The sequence below is a fragment of the Eptatretus burgeri genome, chromosome 5 (assembly GCF_056783735.1).
Source record: "Eptatretus burgeri isolate ZD-2024b chromosome 5, Ebu_testis_v1, whole genome shotgun sequence".
In the NCBI taxonomy this organism is placed as follows: domain Eukaryota; kingdom Metazoa; phylum Chordata; class Myxini; order Myxiniformes; family Myxinidae; genus Eptatretus; species Eptatretus burgeri.
Genome location: NC_140965.1, coordinates 22,376,596 through 22,400,515, shown reverse-complemented (window position 1 = coordinate 22,400,515; position 23,920 = coordinate 22,376,596). Strand labels below are relative to the sequence as shown.

General features: G+C 49.5%; 1 protein-coding gene across 4 annotated transcripts in view; it reads right to left on the bottom strand.

Moving 5' to 3' along the window:
- The window catches only part of EXD3 (exonuclease 3'-5' domain containing 3), a 182,462-nt gene extending 170,086 nt beyond the window's left edge, over positions 1 to 12,376 (bottom strand). The window contains exons 1-2 of one of the 4 annotated variants that reach the window (XM_085881039.1): positions 12,238 to 12,376; positions 42 to 109 (exon numbers count right to left, since the gene is read on the bottom strand). In XM_085881039.1, coding sequence (XP_085737165.1) covers positions 42 to 60 — 19 coding nt within the window. In that variant the 5' untranslated portion in view covers positions 61 to 109; positions 12,238 to 12,376. Of the gene's footprint in view, positions 1 to 41; positions 110 to 12,058; positions 12,190 to 12,237 lie in introns of those variants that run through there. The other 3 variants (XM_085881040.1, XM_085881041.1, XM_085881043.1) reach the window with 3 other exon arrangements.
- Positions 12,377 to 23,920: the final 11,544 nt, after the last annotated feature.

Below are 23,920 nucleotides of genomic sequence, written 5' to 3'. Positions count from 1 at the left end.
AAATGATTGAGAGCAAAGAGAGACTTCCAAATTAATCTTACCTGAGTCTTCTCCAGCCATTCTGCCTTTTGAAATCCTGAGATTCTTCGTGTGAATATTTTCCCCAATGCTGTAAAAAATTTAAAACAAAGATGAAAATTAAATTTCAATAAACTTTTTATAACAAGCAAGTGAAGTGAAAACTCAAAAAACATCCAGATGCAAAGCAGCATCTTTTATCTCTGGCAATGTTTAACACACAATTCATCGATTTGGGATTTTCACAAAGCCCGACCCACCATCCGACAAATTCATCAGAAAACAGTGTGAAGACATCGCTTGCTAAACGTTCAACAAAACCTCACCAAGCTTCTTGCCAAAAGATCACGACCAATGTAGCATGCAGGGTGAAAATAAAACATGAAGGTACAAAATAATAAGCATTGTGTCCCATTGATTTGGTGTGACGATCCAAAGGAAACACTTAAAATCCTGTTTTCAGCTTCAGGAATGGAACTAGTGGATATACCGAGGCCTGGCAGGATGGCGGTAGAGTTACACACACTCGTCTCTGAGCTGTCTAGCCTATGTTCAAATCTCGGCACAGCTGTATAAAATGCCATCCCGGTGTTTCGCAAGCAGGGTGATTCATCAATGTGTGTGCCATCTGTCAGATGGACATTAAGCGGAGTATCCTATCTGTCTGCATTAGCTGGTGGATGTTAAAGATCGCATGGTGTCCTTCACGAAGAATAGGCGAGCTATCTCCAGCATCATGAACAAATTCCAAATTCCTACCCTAACCAGCAGAGGGCACTGCATCAGCAGCACAACCACGCCCTCAGCCAATGATACTACCCCATAGCCTTGTGCTACAAATGAAAGAAGAGGAAGAGGAAGAAGAAGAAGAAGAAGAAGAAGAAGAACAACAACAACAACAACAACAACAACAACAACAACAACAACAACAACAACAACAACAACAACAACAACAACAACAACAACAACAACAAGGAGGAGGAGCATCAGAATAATAAGAAGAATAAGATATACCCATCAAGGACAGGTGATGAGATGGCATGGAATTTGATTAGATGGGAATGTCATAACACAACAACAAAAATCCCATTACAGAATGGTGCCGGAAGAAACCTCTTTCCTGCTCTTCCCTCATAAATGGAGCCCAATCAACATATCTTACTCTTCTTACAATCTCGAACCTAAATCCACACACAATTCTCTACCTTAATGTCATCCCTTTCTCTCGATACAATGTCTTTTACCTGCGTAATGTCTCTTTACCCACATTGCTACACCTCCACTTTCCCCTTTCCTATCATACCGATACATTGTTTTGTCTTCAAATCCTGTCCTCCAATTTAATTCCTCATTACACCACATCTCACGTACTGCAACTATCTCATAATCTTCGTTATTTACCTGAGTTTCAACCTCTTACATTATATTATTTGAACTCCCGACGTCAGTATGGAATGTTGATGACTTTTCACTATTCAGCGAGATCATTACATGAAGACAATGGATAATGTTGGACCTAAAACGCTGCCCTGTGGAATGCCACCCATCACCAGCGTAGCCTTGGATGGAACTGTATACTACCACCCTTTGTGAACGTCTAACAAATAAGACTTGATCCATTTATGCCATAAAACAAAGTTGGTGCATCAGGTGATGATGAAGGACACCATCAAATAACTTTCTGTAGTCCACATATATGCAATCGAGAACTGTGCCCAGTATCCAATGACTGTGCCAAGTATCCAAAGACTGTGCCCAGTATCCAAAGACTGTGCCCAGTATCCAAAGACTGTGCTCAATGACTCTGCCCAGTTCCAATGACTGTGACCGGTATCCATTGAATGTGCCTGGTATCCAATGACTGTGCCCAGTATCCAATGACTGACCAGTAGCCGGTGGTGGTCGTATGGCAGCTTAGCTGCCGGGGTAGCTATCATTTCTTGAAGTGCGACTGTGTCGCTGATGCAGTGCCCCTCTACCAGTACACACACTGGAACTGGTACTCATTTCGCCGACCTCGGAAGGATGACAGGCCGAGTCAACCCCCTGGTGTATTAATTCAGCGGCCGACGGGGCTTGAACTCAGGACCCTAGAATCCCAAGCCACCACCCAAACCACAGAGCCAACACCAGGCTGTGCCCGGTATCCAATGACTGTGATCGGAATCCAATGACTGTGCCTCAAATCCCATGACTGTGCCCAGTATCCAATGATTGGGCTTAATGACCATGCCTCGTACCCAATGACCGTGCCTTTTACCCAATGACCGTGCCTCGAACCCAATGTTCGTGCCTCGTACCCAATGACCGTGCCTCGTACCCAATGACCGTTCATCGTATCCAATAACCGTTCATCGTATCCAATGACCGTCTGTGCTCAGTATCTAATGACTGTGTCCCATGATTCTGCCTCGTATCCAATGACTGTGCCCAGTATCCCATGAATGTGTCCAATGACCGTGGTCAGTATCCATTGACCGTGCCCAGTTTCCAATGGCCGTGCCCAGTATCCAATGACCGTGCCCAGTATCTAATGACCGTGCCCAGTATCCCACGACTGAGACCTGCATCCCACGACTGAGACCTGCATCCCACGACTGTGCCCTGTATCCAATGACTGTGCGTCATATCCAAGGACTGTGTGTCATATCAAATGACTGTGCCCAGTATCCAATGACTGTGCCCAGTATCCAATGACTGTGCCCAGTTTCCAATGACTGTGCCCAGTATCCAATGACTGTGCCCAGTTTCCAATGACTGTGCCCAGTATCCAATGACTGTGCCCAGTATCCAATGACTGTGCCCAGTATCTAATGACTGTGCCCAATATCCAATGATTGTGAAACCATGAGTGTAATCCTAAGCGACCTGTCGACTTGTTACCTCCACCACGTAAGGTGGACAGAGGTTATGTTTTCACCCCTGTCTGTCTGTTTGTCTGTCGTTTGTTTGTTTATCTGTGAACAGGATATTTCAAAAGCTTATGGATGAATTCGGATGAAATTTGGTGGACAGGTTGGGTGTGTGACAAGGATGAATGAATGATTCGATTTTGGTGAAGATCCAGATCCGGATCCAACCACTAGAATGTTTTTAAGTGATTCTTCACCATTGATAGCTCGGGCCAAAAAAATGATATATTGTTACGGATTTGGAAGCCTTTTGCACACAGACAGTCAGCAGTTATTTCGATAAGTATGTGTTTATAGTTCGGGTCCCGTCCCTTATATCTAATGGGAATTTCATGTGTGCGCTGCGGGTATATTTTTTTTTAGTTAGGTTTTTTTTACAACAACAACAGCAACAGCGGGACCGTCCCTCACTCAACCCGGTTGCCATTGCACACGTGTTTCTAGCTGCAGATGTGGGTGGGACCCCTCGCTCCAGGCTGACTCCGCCCACGAGGGCAAGGGTGCGCCCTTCGTCCAATCAGGAGGCTCATCGCCTCAGATCGGGACTCCACGCAGAAGAGTGGGAGCTCCCCGCCGACCGTGGGCCTGTCCAATGAGGGACGGCCAGCGAATCACACGACGCAACCGTCCAATCAGGAGGCGAGTGTCCAGGGAAGAAATCCCTCCCACCTCAGGAGAGGCTGAGTGATCGGCGCGTTTTGTCTGGCTGTCTGGGTCTACCTCGCCTGGTGTCGTCTGATCTGACTAAAAGCTTTTTCGGCCTTGATCGCCCGTCACCTCGTCCGCCTTCGTGCTGGCTGGCGTCCGTCGCTCTATCCTCATCCCTGGTGCTTGGTGCTGCGTTGAGGCGGTGGGTTTGAGTCCCGGCACCGGACAAGCTCGACCAGACCGCATGAGGCGGACAGGTGCAAGTGCAGACTCTTGCCCTCAGCTCGCCTTCCCTCCCGAGCTGAAGGGCCAAATAAAGGCCACGGCCACCATTTATTTTGGGTGTGTGCATGTGTGTCTGTGGGCCCAGTCTATAAGTAGCAATTGTTTAAGTGCCTTGTACATTACTTGCATTTCTTCTCGATAGTCGGTTTAACTCTGCTCTTTTTGTGCTCCCCTGCCCCATTATAAATAAAGCCCCAATTGTTCAATGTACCAGCTCGTTGTGCTTTCTATTATTGACCCAGCACGGTTCGTGCTTGATAACCAGCAAGCCGATTGGGCTGTGAGTTGTTGTTTGGACCAACGGACTTTGGTAATTCCGCTCGGTTACACCGGACCGAGGTCGCTAGAGCGACCCGGTTCGACAGAGTCCATTGAGGGTGTGACTTCCCCGGTAATTTGACGACGTGGGTACTTCGGTATATTGAAATTTGGCTATTAACCCAACCCCACGCCATTAGATAATTGGCGAGCACGGTCCTTAAGTGACCCGTGACCTTCGGAGTTGTCCGAAGGTTACGACCTGCAATTCCGAGTATTCGGTGGGAGACGGCTCTACTACTCCACCTGACGGCCGTTCCTCGCCAACAACCCCCAGCCCACAACAGTTTGGTGTCAGTAGTGGAGATACGAATCCCTCTGCCCCCATAGAAGGGTTACAGGATTCGAACCCACAACAGTTTGGTTGTCAGGAGTGCGATTTTAACTTCACGCCTCCACAGAAATTTACGGACACCAAACACAACAGTTTGGTGTCAGGAGTGGGTTCGAACCCCTCCGCCTCCACAAAATTAACGGGATTCAGATCAGGGGTGTGTGGAGCAAAAACTCCCATTCCCTCCAAATTACAATTGTTGAAATTTATTCTCAATATGCACCATAGCGAGCCAAGACGAGCTGGCTCAGGTGGGTTTAGGTGTAAGTGAAGAGGAACCAGTTGTCGAGGATGACCCCATGCAGGAAGACATCCCCTCACAACCAAACCCAGAAGTAGTTTTGGGAATGGCTGGGGTGGCGCATGAGCACCCCCCACGTGCAATTTCCTCCACGGACAAGATGATGGAAATGATGAGACAATTGATGCAAGATGTACGAACAACAAATGACAAGATGGATGCGAGTGCGGAAAACTTAAAGAACGAAATAAAAGCGAGCGCACAAAACATAAGGGAGTCATTCCACCTCATATCACCTGAGGCCTACCAGTTGACCCCCTCAGATTTACTTTAAACTTTCATAAAATAGTTCCCAGGTATCAAAATGAAGCTGCATAAAATTTTAGGTCCATAGATGCGGTCAACTCCGAGATATTGAGGGTTGAAAATGTGGTTGTGGCCCTATTTTTATGGTCGTTGCATCACAAAATGAACGGCTACTTTTAAACTCCCACAACTTTTTAAATATTAATGCTAGAGCCTTGAAATTTTCAGATTATTCTTCTATAACTGCTCTGAAAGAAACATTCATAAAACTGAGTATACCTCTATTAATTTTTATGACCTCATCAGTTGAAATACAGAAAAAAAATGTTGGTTTTGTATGAAGACCTAACTTTGAGACCCAAATATATTTTTATTGACCCATCCCAGAAGCTTGAAATTTTTCCTGGGAATAACTATTGTGACGTTCACGGGACTTGAACAGTCCCGCCAACGTAGAATGAGCCGAAACGATGGAGGCGGTTTATTTATTTATAACCCAAACATGGCGGTTTTAATCGCTCTACCGCAAACGGGACGAGGAAGGTGGCACGAGTCACTTTTCACTGAGTTGATGATGTTTATTCGTTTTTACTATTAACCAGAAATAACAAGACTCGGCAAGAAGAGGGATCCGGGGCGATTCGACGGGATGGTGTGGGATCGGGCATGGGGAAAAAACACAGACAATTCCAATGAATATACAGATCTCAAACCCTCTAAGGCGCCAAGCACACACACACACACACACACACACACACACACACACACACACACACACACACACACACACACACACACACACACACACACACACACACACACACACACACACACACACACACACACACACACACACACCGTAGCTATTTCTGGTGGTCAGGCTGGACCGTGGTGTGGACGCAACTGTCCCTGGATCGGCGTCGGACGAGCTGGCCTTGCTCTCGTCAGGGGGGCAGGAGAAACCGTGGTGCTGTCGACCTCCTGGTCTTGGCCCAAGTCCGCTCACAGCCACCAGGGAACCAGTTCTGGCGCCAAATTGCGAGCAGGAGAGGGAGGCAGGTCCGCCCGCCGTTCGACCCCGCACTCCGAGTCAGCGGAACCCCAGAGCCAACCAAGGTGAGGCACGAGGCTCAGCAAGGCTCCAAGACACGATCAAGAACACGATCGAATCAGCACAACAACAAGGACACTCTCCGCGCAACAGCCTTCACACCAAAAAAACACGATCGTTCTTGTCCCGATCTTCTTCCTCTTCCTTTTCGACCCCGAACAGAACCTTTTTATCCTCCTGTCCTCGTCACTTCCAATCGAGCCGTTTATTGGCCCACCGCCGTCGCTTTCTGCCAATCGTGATCACGGGGCGGAGCCATCCGCTGCACTGTCCTGTGATGTCACGGCCAGTCTCCAGAGAATACCAAAAGGGGTTTACGCAGACACACTTACCCTATCCCGTGTCCCTATCTAATTACGTGACAATTATCATTTCCCCCCTTGAAGAAATGAACATTTACTAGACAACTTATCACCACTGAATTGCTACTTATTACATCGAGATCCTGGTAAACTCGAACAGCATGGCATACCTAATTAAACATCCTAATTACCCTTTGAATGCATACCCCCCCCCCTCAAACGTAACACTATGTATGGTAGTAGTATTCAAATACATGTTTACTTTTCTCAATCAGTCATATATAATAGTCATGATCCCTCAAAAATTGAAAATTTTCATTTTTCCCCAAAATTCAGGTGAGGATTGCAAATATATTACAAGGTATACCACTTCAAATTGTTCACCATTGGAAAGAGCATATTCAAGTTTACAAAAGTGTCAAATATCAAATTGGTATAATGTTTCTATCAATATTTTAAAAATATTTGAATAAATGATGTTCTGCCAGTGCTGTGCGCGTTGTGTGTGCTATTTCATGAAGTCCTTTTACATGTAGTACATGTATATACAATGTACATACATATCATCTCTTATTAAGATACCATGAACACAATACCTTGAAATTTGAATTTGTAATTCTTTGTTTCTCATTTGTAAATAGCAAGAGCTTAACTCATCTAGCTGGGGCTACAAATAGAACTCAGGAATAGTGGCTGATCTGCTGATGTCAGCAGTGTATATAGTTAGATTCAAGGGAGGACATTTGTTGGGTTCCTTTGGTCCATGTGATGAAAGTTATTGATGCTCCCCTAACGTCAACTGGGAGGCAGTACAAGCTTGCACCTGACTTGGAAAAACAGATCAAGGACCTATTCAAATCATTTACGTGAAATGTTTTATTACATTGTTATTGCAGTATGTGATATATTTTTGTAATATTAATTTGAATCATAGAACTAATCATTCATGATTACCATGGTGCCCACACCATGCACACACTTCATGTATTCATGACTGTGTTAACAACAGTTTTTTTAAAAAAATAGAAAATATATATTTTTTAAAATATACCACTTTAATATTTGATACTTTTGTAAACTTGAATATGCTCTTTCCAATGGTGAACAATTTGAAGTGGTATACCTCGTCATATATTTGCAATCCTCACCTGAATTTTGGGGGGAAAATGAAAATTTTCAATTTTTGAGGGATCATGACTATTATATATGACTGATTAAGAAAAGTAAATATGTATTTGAATACTACTACCATACAGTTATTACATGAAAAAATTTCAAGCTTCTGGGATGGGTCAATAAAAATATATGGGGTCTCAAAGTTGGGTCTTCATACAAAACCAACATTTTTTTCTGGATTTCAACTGATCAGTTCATAAAATTTAATGGAGGTATGTACTCAGTTTTATGTTTGTTTCTTACAGAGCAGTTATAGAAGAATAATCTCTGAAAATTTCAAGGCTCTAGCATTAATATTTAAAAAGTTGTGGGAGTTTAAAAGTAGCCGTTCATTTTGTGATGCAACGACCATAAAAATAGGGCCACAACCACATTTTCAACCCTCAATATCTCAGATTTGACCGCATCTATGGACCTAAAATTTTACGCAGCTACATTTTGATACCTGGGAACTATTTTATGAAAGTTTAGAGTAAATCTGAGGGGGTCAACTGGGAACATTTTCTTAAATTTGGTGATTTCAGATGGAATGACTCAAGGGGTGAAATGCAGAGCATGGGGTTAAGCCTGCAGGCGAGTCTGGAGGAGGTGAAAGGCGAAATGCGGGTGATGAATTGGAAAATGGAGGCTGCATGTGGGGAAACGACCGAGTCGAGGGAGAGTGTGGAGGTTTGTCAGTCCGCGATGGAGACGGGCGAAGTCGAGGTAAAAGGAATGCGGGAATTAAAAGGGATGACGGAAAAATTAATAGAGACATGAGAGGAATTAGAAATAATAACGGAGATCCAGGAATTAAAAGAAATAGAAGAGACGCACGAAATGGAACAGATAGAGGTGAAAGAAATACGGGAAATTAACGAGCACACACAGGTAGAGATAGGAGGGGACAATGAGGTCGAGCATGGGGAATGTCTCGTGACCCAGTTCAAGCATCAGCTTAACCTCCCTCAGGAACAGAGGGAGATGGTAAGCTCCCTCGAAGCAGATTGCGACCGGATGGGTCCGGTAGAGCCACATGGGGTTGAGCGGATGAATGATGCGAACGGGTCCATGCAGAGTTTGGGGGGGGGGGGGTAGAGACCCCAGGACCCCTTGAGTTAACATGAATCCCCGATGTGATTGTCCCGGAGTGCGTGTCGAGGTGTGCGAATAGTGTGAGTGCCATGACATGCGTGAGTGCGTGCATGGAAAGGGAAGACGGACGGATTTGGACGGGAGACGGGAATGGCGAGCCTGGTAGGCTGCACAAAGTTGTTTTGGTGACCGCGCCAGCTCCGCCGGATGCTGCGTGCGAGGTCCGTTCCGTGTTTTGCAAACAGCCCAAGCGTGCACGTTTGCGCGATTGGAAGCCGGCGCTGAAACGTCTCGTGTGTGGTACGAAACCGGCACGTGCACGGCTAAAAGGAAGGTTGTGTGAATTTGGAAAGCACGGGTCCCCATGCGAGCACGTGTGCGGGGAATCACGTGCTGCATGCCGCGTGTTCTGTTCGCGGAACGCACGGAGCGAGTCCCCGGGACGACACGCTCGGGCGGCCCTGCACGGCAAGCTGCGCAGGTTCCGTGTGCGAGTGACATCACCGGGGATCCCGCAGCACGAAATCCGGATGAGTGGCGCACGGCTCATGTGGCAGGTGGCTCGAAAGCAAGCGCATGGTGCGATCGACGGGGCGATGATACGGTCCCAATTATCGCCCGAAAGGAGGGGACGTGCATGTTGGAAACCGCCGCCCTGGAGACACAAGGTTCATATGGCCTTGCTCAGAGTACAGTCAGTACACGATACCCCGGCCAGGATGTAGCAAGCATCCTCGCTTAGGCAAAGGATAAATAGTTAGTGGGAAGGGTTTAGCGATAGATAGACCGGCCTCATGGGGCAGGAGCAGTCCTCCATGGGGCCCGGTGGGACCAGTTAGAGGGAATTTAGCTTAGAATTTAGAATGGATTTTGGGAGACACGGACAGACATGGACCGTGTAGTGGGGGACGTAGCTTAACAGTAGAGTTAAATGGAACGTGCATTAGAATAAGGGATGACGGGGAGCAGGAGCTAGTTAGGGGGACATAGTTGTTCGAGTGTGGAGTGGATTTAAAAAAAAAAAAAACAGATGAAGAGAAGTACAATGAGTGAATGTGGGACAGCAGGCCAGAGTGTGTGAGTGGAGTGAATGTGGAATGCATGGTGTGAATGAATGATTGGGGGGAGGAGTGAATCCCACCCAAGGCAACCCAGGGTCAGTGGGTTAGTTAAATTAAATTTAATGTTAGTTAGTGGGTGAGTTAAATTTACCAAAAGGAGGTCGTTTTGTTGTTGGTGTTGAGTGAAAGCTCAAAACCTTTTGGAGGGGTGCAAGAGTTCATTGACCGGCTGGGAGCACGGCTGTGGAAAGGTGAGTATTGAGTAGAGGGCACCCCGGGCACCGAAGTAGTCGGCCAGAGTAGGCCATCGGTCCAAGGGACCGGGTTAGTGTAATGGGCATGGGCTACCCTCGGGATGGGACCCAGAGCACCAGGAATGCCACATGGGCATATACGGGGAAGTAGCCGGGAAGGGCACTCCCCACGTTCATAGGGAGCAGGTAGGCTCGGAGACAGCCTCAGGGCCTGATGATGCCGTAGTTTGAGTTCGGCAGACGGAAGTCAATGCCAGTTGAGCCACGCTGCCCAGCCATGAAATTGTGCAAGGGCACAAGAGAAAATTTGTGGGCAGGGCCAACTTGATAATGGACACCAACACAGGCGACGGGAATCATGGTTTCTCAAACCAATGGTTTAAAGAGACAGGTGTGTTGAAAAGCCCTGGGGATAGTTTAAAGTTAAATAAATGCTGGGATAGATAGGAAATGTACCCCTTCGCACCATCCATCCCTTCGCTCTCCGTAGGCCGCTGGACTCACTGTGGGAAGATTGCTGAACTCTGTGGAGGTTATTCTGAGGCTCCATTGGGCCTCGAGACAGGTTCACTTGTCTCTTCCTTAGTCCCCTCAGAAAGGATTTTAGGGGTTGGGAGTAGGCTAGGTTGACAGGATAGGTTAGCCGGACAAAGACAATCGGAGGGTTCGGGACACTTCGAATTATAAAAGAAAAAAAAGAAAAAAGAAAATTAAAAAGGGGTCTAAATTTTGTTTTCTTGTTGCAAACTAAGGGAATGGGTATGGACAAAGACAGGCAAAGGAGATAGGTTGGGGGGGGGGAGACAGTAGGGTAGGTCCGAGCTCGTTTTCGGAGCAGCCGGCACCATCACACTCCCTCCACAGAACCTCACGGACCAGACCAGAGGCCAGCCAGCTTCATATGCTGGCCTGTTGTGCTGCATCTGCTAGTCCGCGTTTGCCATGCCTTGTTGCCTGCCTTTGCCTTGCCCCATGCTTGCTTCCCCTTGTTTGCATTGCCCCGATGTCACCATCTCAACCATGTGCGTCAGGACCATCTCTTCAGTGTGTTTGCAAGGGCCAAATAAAGACCATGGCCACCATTTATTTTGGGTGTGTGCGTGTGTGTCTGTAGGCCCAATCTATAAGTAGCAATTGTTTCAGTGCCTTGTACATTACTTGCATTTCTTCTCGATAGTCGGTTTAACTCTGCTCTTTTTGTGCTCCTCTGCCCCATTATAAATAAGCCCCCCCAATTGTTCAATGTACCAGCTCGTTGTTGTGCTTTCTATTATTGACCCAGCACGGTTCGTGCTTGAGAACCAGTAAGCCGATTGGACTGCAAGTTGGCGTTTGGACCGACGGACTTTGGTAATTCCGCTCGGTTACACCAGACCGAGGTCGCGAAAGCGACACGGTTCGATAGAGTCCGTTAAGAGTGACTTCCCCGGTAATTTGACGACATGGGTGCTTAGATATATTGAAATTTGGCTATTAACCCTACCCCACGCCGTGAGAGAATTGGCGAGCACAGTCCTTAAATGACCCGTGACCTTCGGAGTTGTCCGAAGGTTACGACCTGCAATTCCGGGTATTCGGTGGGAGACGGCTCTACTGCTCCACCTGGCGGCCGTTGCTCGCCACCGACCCCCGGCCCACAACAATACAACACGATATCTCAAAAAGTTGTGGACAAGTTATGACAAAACGAGGTGGGCGAGTTGGGTCGGTGACAAGAACAAGCCGATTCGATTTTGGTTCAGGTCCGAATCCAGATCCGGCCCATCAGTGGGATACACAAGGTGAACCGTTTCCCTGGCGGAGGTACGCGCTCCCCCGACGGCCGTTCTGGTTACAATGTGTAGTTTCATGAAGTACTTGTACGTTTTTATCCTCTGTAAACTCCATTCCACTCGTGACAAATCCAAATTCTCCACACTCCAATGACGGTGTAAACAATAGTAAACACACCGGCGAATAACTTGAGTGTCCCCGCTTTGTGTGGACCGTTTTCAGTGAAATGATGAGGTAACACTAACCGGCAGTCAATGAAATAACACCGAGTATTCACCGATACACAAATCAGAGTCGGCCTTTCCGAAGGTTTGTATCCTCAGGCTCTTGTCGGATGATCTCCATGATTACCGTGAGTATTATTATTTTTTTTATACATTTAAATAAAACTCGGGCACAAACAAAAACAAACAAACAAACAAACCTGATACGGTATTTATCTCATGAAGTCGTTTTCTCAGGCCGAGTCTTAGTACACAACAACACTTCACCCTATCAGTCTTGAAATACCCCGAATAATTTCATGTGATTTTAAAAATACAAACTTAAACAAATATTCCTTGAAACGCGAGGCAGACATCGTTATTTATAGTAAACAAAAACGGGACGATTAATCAGCGTGATAAAATTAATACACCGCCTTTAAGCTGTAAGTCATTACTTTGCCATGGCTTGTTGTCAGGAGGCGAAAAATGTATTACTTTGTGATTTGTTGTTCGTTCTTATTGAGCAGCTGATGCTATTTTAATCATAATAGCAGAGTACTCGCCCTGTGGTTGATCTTGTTCCAAACATGAAACACGTTCTTCCAACGCATACCCTTTATTTAGGCGGTGTATAGGTAATTGACAGCTCTGTATACGCACAAAAAGTAACCCAGATTACGTGCATGAAACAAAAACACCTCCTGCTTTGAGGAGGAGGAAGGAGGAGGGAGGAGGGAGGAGGGAGGGAGGAGGGGGGAGGAGGGGGAAGAGGGAGGAGGGAGGAGGGAGGGAGGAGGGGGAAGAGGGAGGAGGGAGGAGGGAGGGAGGAGGGGGGAAGAGGGAGGAGGGAGGGAGGAGGGGAGGGGGAGGAGGGAGGGAGGAGGAGGGGAGGAGGGAGGGAGGAGGGGGAGGAGGGAGGGAGGAGGGGGGAGGAGGGAGGGAGGAGGGGGAGGAGGGAGGGAGGGAGGGGGAAGAGGGAGGAGGGAGGGAGGAGGGGGGAAGAGGGAGGAGGGAAGAGGGAGGAGGGAGGAAGAGGGAGGAGGGAGGGAGGGAAGAGGGAGAGGGAGAAGAGGGAGGAGGGAGGGAGGGAAGAGGGAGGGAGGAGGGAGGGAGGGAAGAGGGAGGGAGGAGGGAGGAGGGAGGGAGGGAGGGAGGGAGGGAGGGAGGGAGGGAGGGAGGGAGGAAGAGAGGGAGGAGGGAGGAGGGAGGGAGGGAGGAGGGAGGGAGGAGGGAGGGAGGGAGGGAGGGAGGGAGGGAAGAGGGAGGGAGGAGGGAGGGAGGGAAGAGGGAGGGAGGAGGGAGGGAGGGAAGCGAGGGAGGGAGGAGGGAGGGAGGAGGGAGGGAAGAGGGAGGGAGGGAGGAGGGAGGGAAGAGGGAGGAGGGAGGAGGGAGGGAGGAAGAGGAGGGAGGGAGGGAGGAAGAGGGAGGAGGGAGGGAGGGAGGGAGGGAGGGAGGGAAGAGGGAGGGAGGGAGGGAGGGAAGAGGGAGGAGGGAGGAGGGAGGGAAAGAGGGAGGGAGGAGGGAGGAGGGAGGGAGGGAAGAGGAGGAGGGAGGGAAGAGGGAGGAGGGAGGGAAAAGAGGGAGAGAGGAGGGAGGGAGAAGAGGGAGGAGGAGGGAGGAGGGAGGGAGGAAGAGGGAGGAGGGAGGGAGGGAGGGAGGGAGGGAAGAGGGAGGAGGGAGGGAAGAGGGAGGAGGGAGGAGGAGGGAGGGAGAAAGAGGGAGGAGGGAGGGAAGAGGAGGAGGGAGGGAGAAGAGGGAGGAGGGAGGGAGGGAGGAGGAGGGAAGAGGGAGGAGGGAGGGAAGAGGGAGGAGGGAGGGAGGAGGGAAGAGGAGGAGGGAGGGAAGGGAAGAGGGAGGGAAGAAGGGAGGGAGGGAGGGAGGAAGGGAGGGAAGAGGGAGGAGGGAGGGAGGGAAAGAAAGGGAAGAGGGAGGGAAAGGGAGGGAAGGAGGGAGAGGAAGGAGAGGAGGAGGGAGGGAAGGAGGGAGGAAGGAAGGGAGGGAGGAGGGAGGAGGAAGGGAGGGAGGAAGAGAGGAAGAAAGGAGGGAGGAGGAGGGAAGAGGGAGGGAAGAGGGAGGGAGGGAGGAGGAGGGAAGAGGGAGGGAAGAGGGAGGGAGGGAGGGAGGGAGGGAGGGAGGGAGGAGGGAGGGAGGGAGGGAGGAAAGGGAGGAGGGAGGGAGGAAGGGAGGAGGGAGGGAGGGAGGGAGGGAGGGAGGGAGGGAGGAGAGGGAAGAGGGAGGGAGGGAGGGAGGGAGGGAGGGAGGGAGGGAGGGAGGGAGGAGGGAGGGAGGAAGGAGGAGGGAGGGAGGGAGGGAGGGAGGGAGGAGAGGAGGGAAGGGAGGAAGGGAGGGAGGGAGGGAGGGAAGGGAGGGAAGGAGGGAAGGGAAAGGGAGGGAGGAGGGAGGGAAGGGAGGGAGGAAAGGGAAGGGAAGGGAGGAAGGAAGGGAAGGAGGGAGGGAGGGAGGGAGGAAGGGAGGAAGGGAGGGAGGGAGGAAGGAGGGAGGGAAGGAGGGAGGGAGGAGGGAGGAAGGGAGAGGGAAAGGGAAAGGAAAGGAAGGAAGGAAGGAGGGAGGGAAGAAGAGGGAGGAAAGGGAGGGAGAAAGGGAAGGAAAGGAAAGAGGGAGGAGGGAGGGAAGGAGGGAAAGGGAGGGAGGAGAGGGAAGGAAGGGAGGGAAGGAAGGGAGGGAGGAGGGAGGGAGAGGGAGGGAGGAGGGAGGAAGGGAGGGAGGGAAGAAGAAGGGAGGAAGGGAGAGGGAGGGAGGAAAGAGGGAGGGAGGGAGGGAGGGAGGAGGGAGGGAAGAAGAGGGAGGGAGGGAGGGAGGAAAGGGAAGAGGAAGAAGGGAGGGAAGAGGGAGGAGGGAGGGAGGAAGGGAGGAGGGAAGGGAGGGAGGGAAGGAGGGAGGGAAGGAAGGAAGGAAGGGAGGGAAGGGAGGAGAAGAGGAGGGAGGGAGGAGGAGGGAAGGAGGGAGGAAAGAAAGGGAAGGAAGGGAGGGAGGAAGGGAAGAGGAAGGGAGGGAGGGAGGGAAGGGAAGAGGAGGGAGGGAGGAAGAGGGAGGAGGGAGGAAGGGAAGGAGGAAGGGAGGGAGGAAGGGAGGGAAGGAGGGAAGGGAAGGGAGGGAGGGAAGGAAGGGAAGGAAGGGAGGAGGAGAGGGAGGGAAGGAGGGAGGGAGGAGGAGGAAGAGGGAGGGAGGGAGGGAAGGGAAGGGAGGAAGGGAGGGAGGGAGGGAGGGAGGGAGGAGGGAGGAGGAGGGAGGGAGGAAGGGAAGGGAGGAAGGGAGGAGGAGGGAGGGAGGAGGAAGGGAGGGAGGGAAGGGAGGAGAGGGAGGAGGAAGGGAAGGGAGGGAGGAAGGGAGGGAGGGAGGGAAGGAAGGGAGGGAGGAGGGAGGGAGGAGGGAGGGAGGAGGGAAGGAAGGGAGGGAAGGGAGGAAGGGAGGGAGGAGGGAGGAGGAGGGAGGAGGAGGGAGGGAGGGAGGGAGGGAGGAGGGAGGGAGGAGGGAGGGAGAGGAAGGGAGGGAGGAGGAGGGAGGAGGAGGGAGGGAGGAAGGGAGGGAGGAAGGGAGGAAGGGAGGAAGGGAGGGAGGAGGAGGGAGGAGGGAGGGAGGAGGGAGGGAGGAGGGAGGAGGAGGGAGGGAGGGAGGAAGGGAGGAGGAGGAAGGGAGGGAGGAGGAGGGAGGAGGGAGGGAGGAAGGAAGGGAGGAAGGAGGGAGGAAGGGAAGGGAAGGGAGGGAAGGAGGGAGGGAAGGAGGGAGGAAGGGAAGGGAGGAGGAAGGGAGGAGGAAGGAAGGGAGGAAGGAGAGAGGGAGGAGGGAGGAGGAGGAGGGGAGGAAGGAGGGAGAAAGGAGGGAAAGGAAGGAGGGAGAAAGGAGGGAGGGAGGAGAAAGGAGGGAGGTGGAGAAAGGAGGGAGGAGGAGAAAGGAGAGGTGGAGGAGGAGGGAGGAGGAGGGAGGAGGGGAGGAGGGAGGAGGGAGGAGGGAGGAGGGAGGGAGGAGGGAGGAAGGGAGGGGAGGAGGGAGGAGGAGAGGGGGAGGAGGGAAGGGAGAGGGAGGAGGAGGGGAGGGAGGAGGAGGAAGGGAGGGAGAGGAGGAGGAGGTGGAGGGAGGGAGGAGAGAGAGGGAGGGGAGGAGGGAGGAAGGGAAGGAGGGAGGAGAGAGGAAGGGAGGAGGGAAGGGAGGGAGGAGGAAGGAGGGAGGGAGAGAGGGAGGAGGAGGAGGAGGGGAGGGGAGGAGGGAGGGAGGGGAGAGAGGAGGGAGGAAGGAGGAGAGAGGAGGGAGGAAGGGAGGAGGAAGGGAGAGGAGGAGGGAGGGAAGGGAAGGAGAGGAAGAGGAGGGAGGAGGGAGGAGGGAAGGGAAGGAAGGGAGGGAGGGAGAGGAAGGAGGGAGGGAGGAAAGGGAAGGAAGGAAGGGAGGAAGGGAGGGGAGGAGGAGAGGAGGGAGGAGGAGGGGAGGAAGGAGGGAAGGAGGGAAGGGGAGGAGGGAGGGAAGGAGGAAGGGAGAGGAGGGAGGAGGAAGGGAGGAGGAGGGAAGGGGAGGAGGAGGAGGAAGGAGGGAGGGCAGGAGGAGGGAGGGAGGAGGAGGGAGGGGAGGAGGAGGGAGGAGGGGAGGAGGAGGGAGGGGGAAGGAGGAGGGAGGGGAGGGAGGAGGAGGGGAGGGAGGGAGGAGGGAGGGAGGAGGGAGGGAGGGGAGGGAGGAGGAGGGGAGGGAGGGGAGGGAGGAGGAGGGAGGGAGGGGAGGAAGGAGGAAGGGAGGAGGGGAGGGAGGGGAGGAGGGAGGGAAGGGAGGAGGGGAGGGAGGAGGGGAGAGGGAGGAGGGGAGGGAGGAGGGGGAGGGAGGAGGAGGAGGAGGAGGAGGGAGGAGGAGGGGGAGGAGGAGGGAGGAGGAGGAGGAGGAGGAAGGGGAGGAAGGGGAGGAGGAGGAAGGGGAGGCAGGGAGAAGGAGGAGGGGAGGAAGGGGAGGAGGAGAAAGGAGGGAAAGGAAGGAGGAGAAAGGAGGGAGGAGGAGAAAGGAGAGAGGTGGAGAAAGGAGGAGGGAGGAGGAGAAAAGGAGAGAGGTGGAGAAAGGAGGGGAGGAGGAGAAAGGAGGGGAGGAGAAAGGAGGGGAGGAGGAGAAAGGAGGGGAGGAAGAGGACGCGGGGGAGAGCAAGGCCTCACTTCCCATCGCTATATACTCCGGGATCGGGTGGGGAGTGAGGAGGATGCGGGAGAGAGGGGTAGTGGGGAGAGGAAGGGGGGTATTCTGCTTGATAGGGGGACTTGAGGGAAAGGGGAAAGGGGGGAGGGGTGGTCCCCTGATACCGGCATTAGTGCAGGATTGAACAAAATAGATAAATAAGATATTTTACTGGAGTAGATTTTCCTATCTCAGGGGGTTGGATGCCTGATGGCCCCTTTCCACTTCGTCCTGTCAAAAGCATCCTCCTCCATTAACCCCCAACAACTGCATGTCTGCCGATCGCATCCTTTCAGGTCTTTTTCGGTCTACCACTCTTCCTCTTGGTGTTTTCCCCTCAACTACTAAATGAGTGACTTTCTTGACAGTCTCGTCTTCTCTCTTTCTTGACAAATGCCCAAATCACCGGAGTCTCAACTGTTCCTCAGTACTACTTGCTCTGAGTCTCTATCTTATGTCCACACTAGAACACGAGTTATATGTATTAATTATATTAGACCCTTTATAACCCTGAGACTAAGATCATGAAGACCCTAAGAACCACGAAGACCCACAAAGACCCCTAAAACGCCTAAGACCCTTTCGATCCTCTTTAACCCTTTAGAACCCTGAAGACCCTTACTCATTTCTACCCTTTAGACCTTCACACCTTTCAGACCTTTTAATACCCTGTAGATCCCTTTGACATTTAGACCCTTTTTAGAGGTTTTAAGACCCCTTGGAGTTTAGACCATTTGACCTTTACAACTTTTCAGACCTTTGACCTTTACACATTTACAACTGCACCATTTATACCTTTCATTTGCAATAAACGACCTTTCATTGAGTACATCCTTCCATTTATTTGCCACACTAAACAATCCTGGCGAGGGTCTGCAATCTCTGATTGCTCTTTCTTGTTTAATTTTGTGAGATTGTCGTTGTCGAGGCTTTCGAGGTTGTGGATGTGAGTGCTTTGGCATTGGGCAGGAGAGATTGTGACTTGATCAAGGATGAAAAAAAATCTTTGAGGTTTTGCTAAGGAAGTTAAATAAACAGGAGAGCCTGATAGAGCACAAGTTGTATCTGCCGATAGATCAGAGGATTGAGGAAAAAAGAAATGCAAAGCTTTCTGGCTTGTTATGCTATCTGGAGGACCCAAGTACACCATACTGCTCACTCTTGGAACGTGATTCTGCTCTCACGTCCATCTCGGAATGAAATTGCCAAGACAGCCAAAGACATTTACATTCGCCTCTTCCAAAACCATAGTAATGAGGATGAGGCTAAAGAAGACGACGAGGATCAAACAGTTCATGAAACAGAACCACCAAATAAATTGAACTTGATGGTATTCATGGAATACATACCCTGCGCAGCCTTGAGAAGGATTTGGTGAGAGCCAACTCTTTTGGTTTTTCAGATTGTTGTTTTTTTTCTTTTACCCAATATGGCTGCCATACCACATGACTGATGACGTCAACTTTATCAAACCATATTTCCCATGGGTAGTTGTTAAATCAATTGGTTAAATTTTCCATTTATTGGTTAAGCAGTTTCTCCGACGAAGATTTTCAAAGATTTTTCCCTCCGATCCAATATGGCTGCCAGACCACGTGACACATGTTGGTCATTTTAATGAAAATCCTGTTGAAATTTCAAGTCAATCAGATGAAAATTGAGGATTTCAGAAATTTGGCCAATGTTGACATATTGCCGTACGTTGACCTGAAAAATAATTGGTGGTTAAATTCAGTGAGGTTATCTGAAAATCCTCTTGAAATTTCAAGGCAATCGGATGAAAATTGACAATTTTAGATATTTGGCCTAAGTTGACCTTTTGGCCGATGTTGACCTCAAAAATAGTTGGTGGTTGAATAAAGCAGGAGAATACTGGACGCTTTGATATCAGAAAAGATGAAAGGAGGAAAAGCAAAAGCACTGGGTCTGGAAACTCACCCCAATTAATGTTGAAGTGTTTAAAGACAGAAATAGCCGTGTTGGAAAGCACCAATTAAGGACCATCCAAATTCATTGGAAGAGGTGTCCAATGTGGTGAAAGACTACATATACTTCCATCTTCTGTTGAAGCAGAGAGAAGTTTCAGTGCAATTCACCTCTTTGTTACAAAACTGCGCGCATCTGAATGATGAAACAATTGACAAACTGTGTTTTCTTTCTTCGGACTTCTCTCATGCAACAGAAACAATCAATCTTTCTTCCCCTTTCCAGAAGTATTTAATTTTTAATCAGTTAATCATTCATTAATGAGACAATCTCATCATTCATCACTTTTGCTCAAAAATGATTAATTCACCTGCTTATCCTTCGGTGCTACATCCATCATCCGTCTCATCATCCTTCGCGTCTTTGCTCATGAGCGGCACAAGGCTGTCGGTAGCATCACTGGCTGAGCGTGCGGTTGTGCCACCGATCCAGTGCCCTCTACTGGTTAGGGCAGGAATTTGTAATTTCTTCATGATGCTAGAGATAGCTCGTCAACTCTTCTTGAAGGACACCATGGGATCTTTAACGTCTACCAGCTAATGGAGGCAGACAGGACACTCCGTTTGATGTCCATCTGACAGACGGCACACACGTTGATGAATCACCCTACTTGTGAAACACCGGTATGACAGCTTAAAGCTGGGTCGGAATCAAACACAGGCTAGACAGCTTAGAGGTGAGTGTGATCCTTCGCCCTGTCCTCTCTATTCTTCTCTCATCTTCTACCCTCATTTGCCATATAGTCTCACTACCGTACATCAAAACTGGTCGTACACAGGCTAAATATTTTGATGATTTTGCGAAACCATTCCTCCCCAAGGCAATGGTACACATCATGGAGCGATTCCTGAGATAGTTATTTCATTAGTATCTGTTTCAGATAGTCCTTCCTTTATGTGTAATGGGTTTATTGGTCAATGTGCGTTGTGTGAGCTGTAGGTTTTAAAGATAGGCTTTTTAAAGGTACCTTTAGGTAGGTTTTTCTGCCCCTTGTTTACTTATTTAGCTTTACTACGCACACATGCATACCAAAAACCATAGCAACAGGCAGTCAGTAGCATACACGCACCAAAACCATTCAAATCACACGCGATTACCCAATGGGCATTACGCCTCAGTCTTCACCATACGCGAACCCCAACGCGACAACATTTCATACACCAACGGGACTTCTTCAGTATAATCACACACCATCAAACCACAACTCAAGCTTACACATTCACCATTGATGCCACAACCACGACCAACGACTCCAACCACAAACACAATGAACCATCACTATGCTCACCACTACGCTGATGCTGCCATCACTCAAACAAACTCACCCCCAATGACTGCCACCACCTTTTGTTTGGGACCAACAGGGAATGGGGGAGCACAGCACACCATTGCTAACGCTCTGGTCTGGATGTGCGGACCTCTAACTTGGGGCACGAGTGTGCGCTAGGCTCCGTTCGACGTCGTGTGGGTAGCCCTGAGGCTCTGCTCAATTTTGGGTCCCAATTGCATGTTTGATGCACATTCACGGCTGAAGTGCGCGATCAAATACCCTGTCCTATGTTAATCGTGGAGCTTAGCCATGTGGAAGAGCTCAGGGCGGATGAGGCCATTTCCGCTGCCGGCCTCTCACATGGGTGGGGTCAGCACTGTGGTAATCGACTGCATACCAATGGGGGCACTGGAAAACATCTACCGCTCCACCTGATCTACTTCCAAAATCCTCTCCCACCAGGGGATTATAAAAGCGCCATACATTTTGAACAGAGAGGGCTGCGGTTCGTTCTTGTTAAATGTGTATTCTGGTTCTTGGCGTTCTGGTGGTCACGGTGCATTCCTGTTTGGCGGACAACAGAGCTTGGCAGAGCGAGCAGAACGGAATCGACAAACGAGCGGAGTGGAGTGGAGTCCACAAACGAGTAAAAGAGCCAAGTGCCAGACCGAGCGCAGTATGACACAGCGTTACAGGACACTTACAGACCTCTTTACACTTCACTATTAAGCTATCTTCTTAAACATTCTTTTCTTTATTTCCAACTCATCTACTGTGGACACAATAAAAGGGCATCAGGGATTGTCCTGGCCCACTCATCCACACCATTTACATTTCCCCCTCTGCACATCACCTAACAATCATCGCACCCTCATCTTGCATCTCCCCTCCCCCCCCCCCCCACGACCACACATGTTAGACACCATCAGCTTTCCTCTTCCTTAGCAACTGAGTTTGAGCAGGTCCGTTGACTTCGCCTGGTAAATAATATGTCGCAAACACCTTGTACTTTTTCTCATCTTTCTTACTATCTCATTTTCCTTGGGAGTGTTTCTGATGGTGCCTGTCATGTTAGTGTAAGATAAGATTGTAAAGGATTAGAAAGGGTTAGCACTGCACTGTGTCTTTCTTTTGTAAATAACTGCATTAATTTTTCCGCACCTCACACATCCTTACTTTCCCTGCTGTCCGTATATTCATTTGTAATAAATCCTTTGTCATTGTGCCACATACCTTTCCAATAATAAAACAGCGTGTATTGTAAATGTACCTCGTTCAAAGTGTCTTTTCCTCCATTGATCCAACATCGTCCACACGTAGTGTTAGCCGGGAAATTATACCACACATGATTTGCTCTGTTAGCCAGCATACACTCACTGTATCCCTCAGCAGTAGTCCAAGTGTGCGCTGAGGGCACGAAACCCACTTGATGCGGTCGTTCAAATGTTAGGTAAGGTAACCATGCGAAGTAATGACATCTTGCCAGGATTGGCAGTACCAATCGATGTTTGTGGTTTCTCAACAACCCACCGAGCCGCTGAGTCATCTGCGGCTGATGGCCTCAGTACCGGGTGTTCAGGAGGAACTTGAGCACTTTCTTCGTGGCGAACCTCAAACTCCGGGCTGTAACACAGGCTAAACATACTCTCTCCACTTATTCCATGCTACCCTTATCCTAGTTCCCGTAGCTAACTCCACTTCACCACCTGGATCTAACATTATGTCTCAAGTCACAAAAACTCTTTACTTTTTTCCAGCTTATCCACTACCCCCATGTTCTCTGCATCTTGATTTCCCTTCTTCCTATTTTTACATCTGAAACTGGCAACCAACATGATGACATCACATTTTACAAGACACACTCAATATAATTTGACCCTACTCCTTACCAAAAGTCGCATTGGAGGACTATTTCCTACTCCAACCATTATGCATCGGAGTAGAAAATACAAAATGTCTGAGACTTTCGCACAGCATACATACATTACATATAATTTGCATACAGCACTGTATTTTAGTATGATTCCTCCTCACGATAAAACATTCCCCACCAGATGGCGACTTTACTTTAAATAAAGCATTCCTCACCAGAGGGACATAAAGCTTGGAGGAAAGGAAGACAGCAGAGAGGATGGGAAAGGGGGGTGGGGGGGTAATCAGATTCATGATAGTCCAGATACTTTCATAGATTGGGCAAAATAATGACAGAAGCAGTTTAACAAATACTAGCAGGAACCCGTGGAAATTCCACGTAATGTAAAATGCAACTTTAGGTCCATCACCCCTACCCCCCACCCAACCCAAAGTCCTCAAGCCCCCCCCCCTAACCCTCAAGTCTTCAACACCTTTCCCACCCTGTCTTAAAATGCCCTCCCCAATACAAGTCTTCAAAACCCCTCTTCACCTCAAGTCCTCAACCCCCCCCCACCCAACCCCAACTTCTCAACCCCTCTCCATCCCAAGTCCTCAAGCCACCCCAAGTCCTCGAAGACCCCAAGTCCTCAACGCCCACCCACCACCACAAGTCTTCAGCCCCTCTCCCCCAACTCTCTGTTCTTAACTATTCCCCCCCCCACCCAACCCAAGTCCTCAACTCCTCCCCCACCCCCAAAGCCTCAACTGCCCTCTCCCAACTCTGTCCTCTCTCTGCTCTACCCCCCCCCAACTCTGTCATCCCCTTTCTCTTTATTCTTCAAGTCCTCAACTCCCACCCTCCCTCCCCCACCACAACCCCAAGTCCGCAACCCCCATTCCCAACCATGAAGCATCGTGAACTGCTTGTAAAACATGCAAAACGTGTTCAGGAGATGCTTTTGTATGAAAAACGCTTGTCGTAAGCAATTTGATTGTTTGAGATGGCATAGAATAGCATAATATTTTGTCCAAGTACGACTAAACTAGGGGGATTTTTAAAGGTGACAAGAAGGTCCTTCCTTTTTTTCTATTCTTTTTTTTTTTAACAGTTTTCGCTCCTTGGAGTTTCCTTCTGTATCAATTTTGTCTACCCCCATGCATTCGTGTTTTGCATACTGTTTTTGTCTGATTCGTCCTGATCCGTTCACTGTATTTATGAGCTCTTCCTCAAGCCTCGACTATGTACACAATAAAAGGTGATATGTGTTCTGCAGTGTTCAAGTATATAGTGGGGCAACTTAGCTAAATATAGCATAACAATTGTGCATTTTGTGAGGAAAGCACCAAATTTGGCACACTGGTAGCCTATCATATTATGAACAGATTTGGATATTGGGCCATCTCAAATTCAGCCACTGATGGCTGTGGCAGCCATTTTCCACTGCCATCAAAAATTTTGAGATGGCCCAATATCCAAATCTGTTCATACTATGATAGGCTACAAGTGTGCCAAAGTTGGTGCTTTCCTCACAAAATGCACAATTGTTATGCTAAGTTGCCCCACTGCATTCATGATAGTCCAGATAGTCCAGATAAATAGTTTGATTGAAAGAAAATATACATTTTAA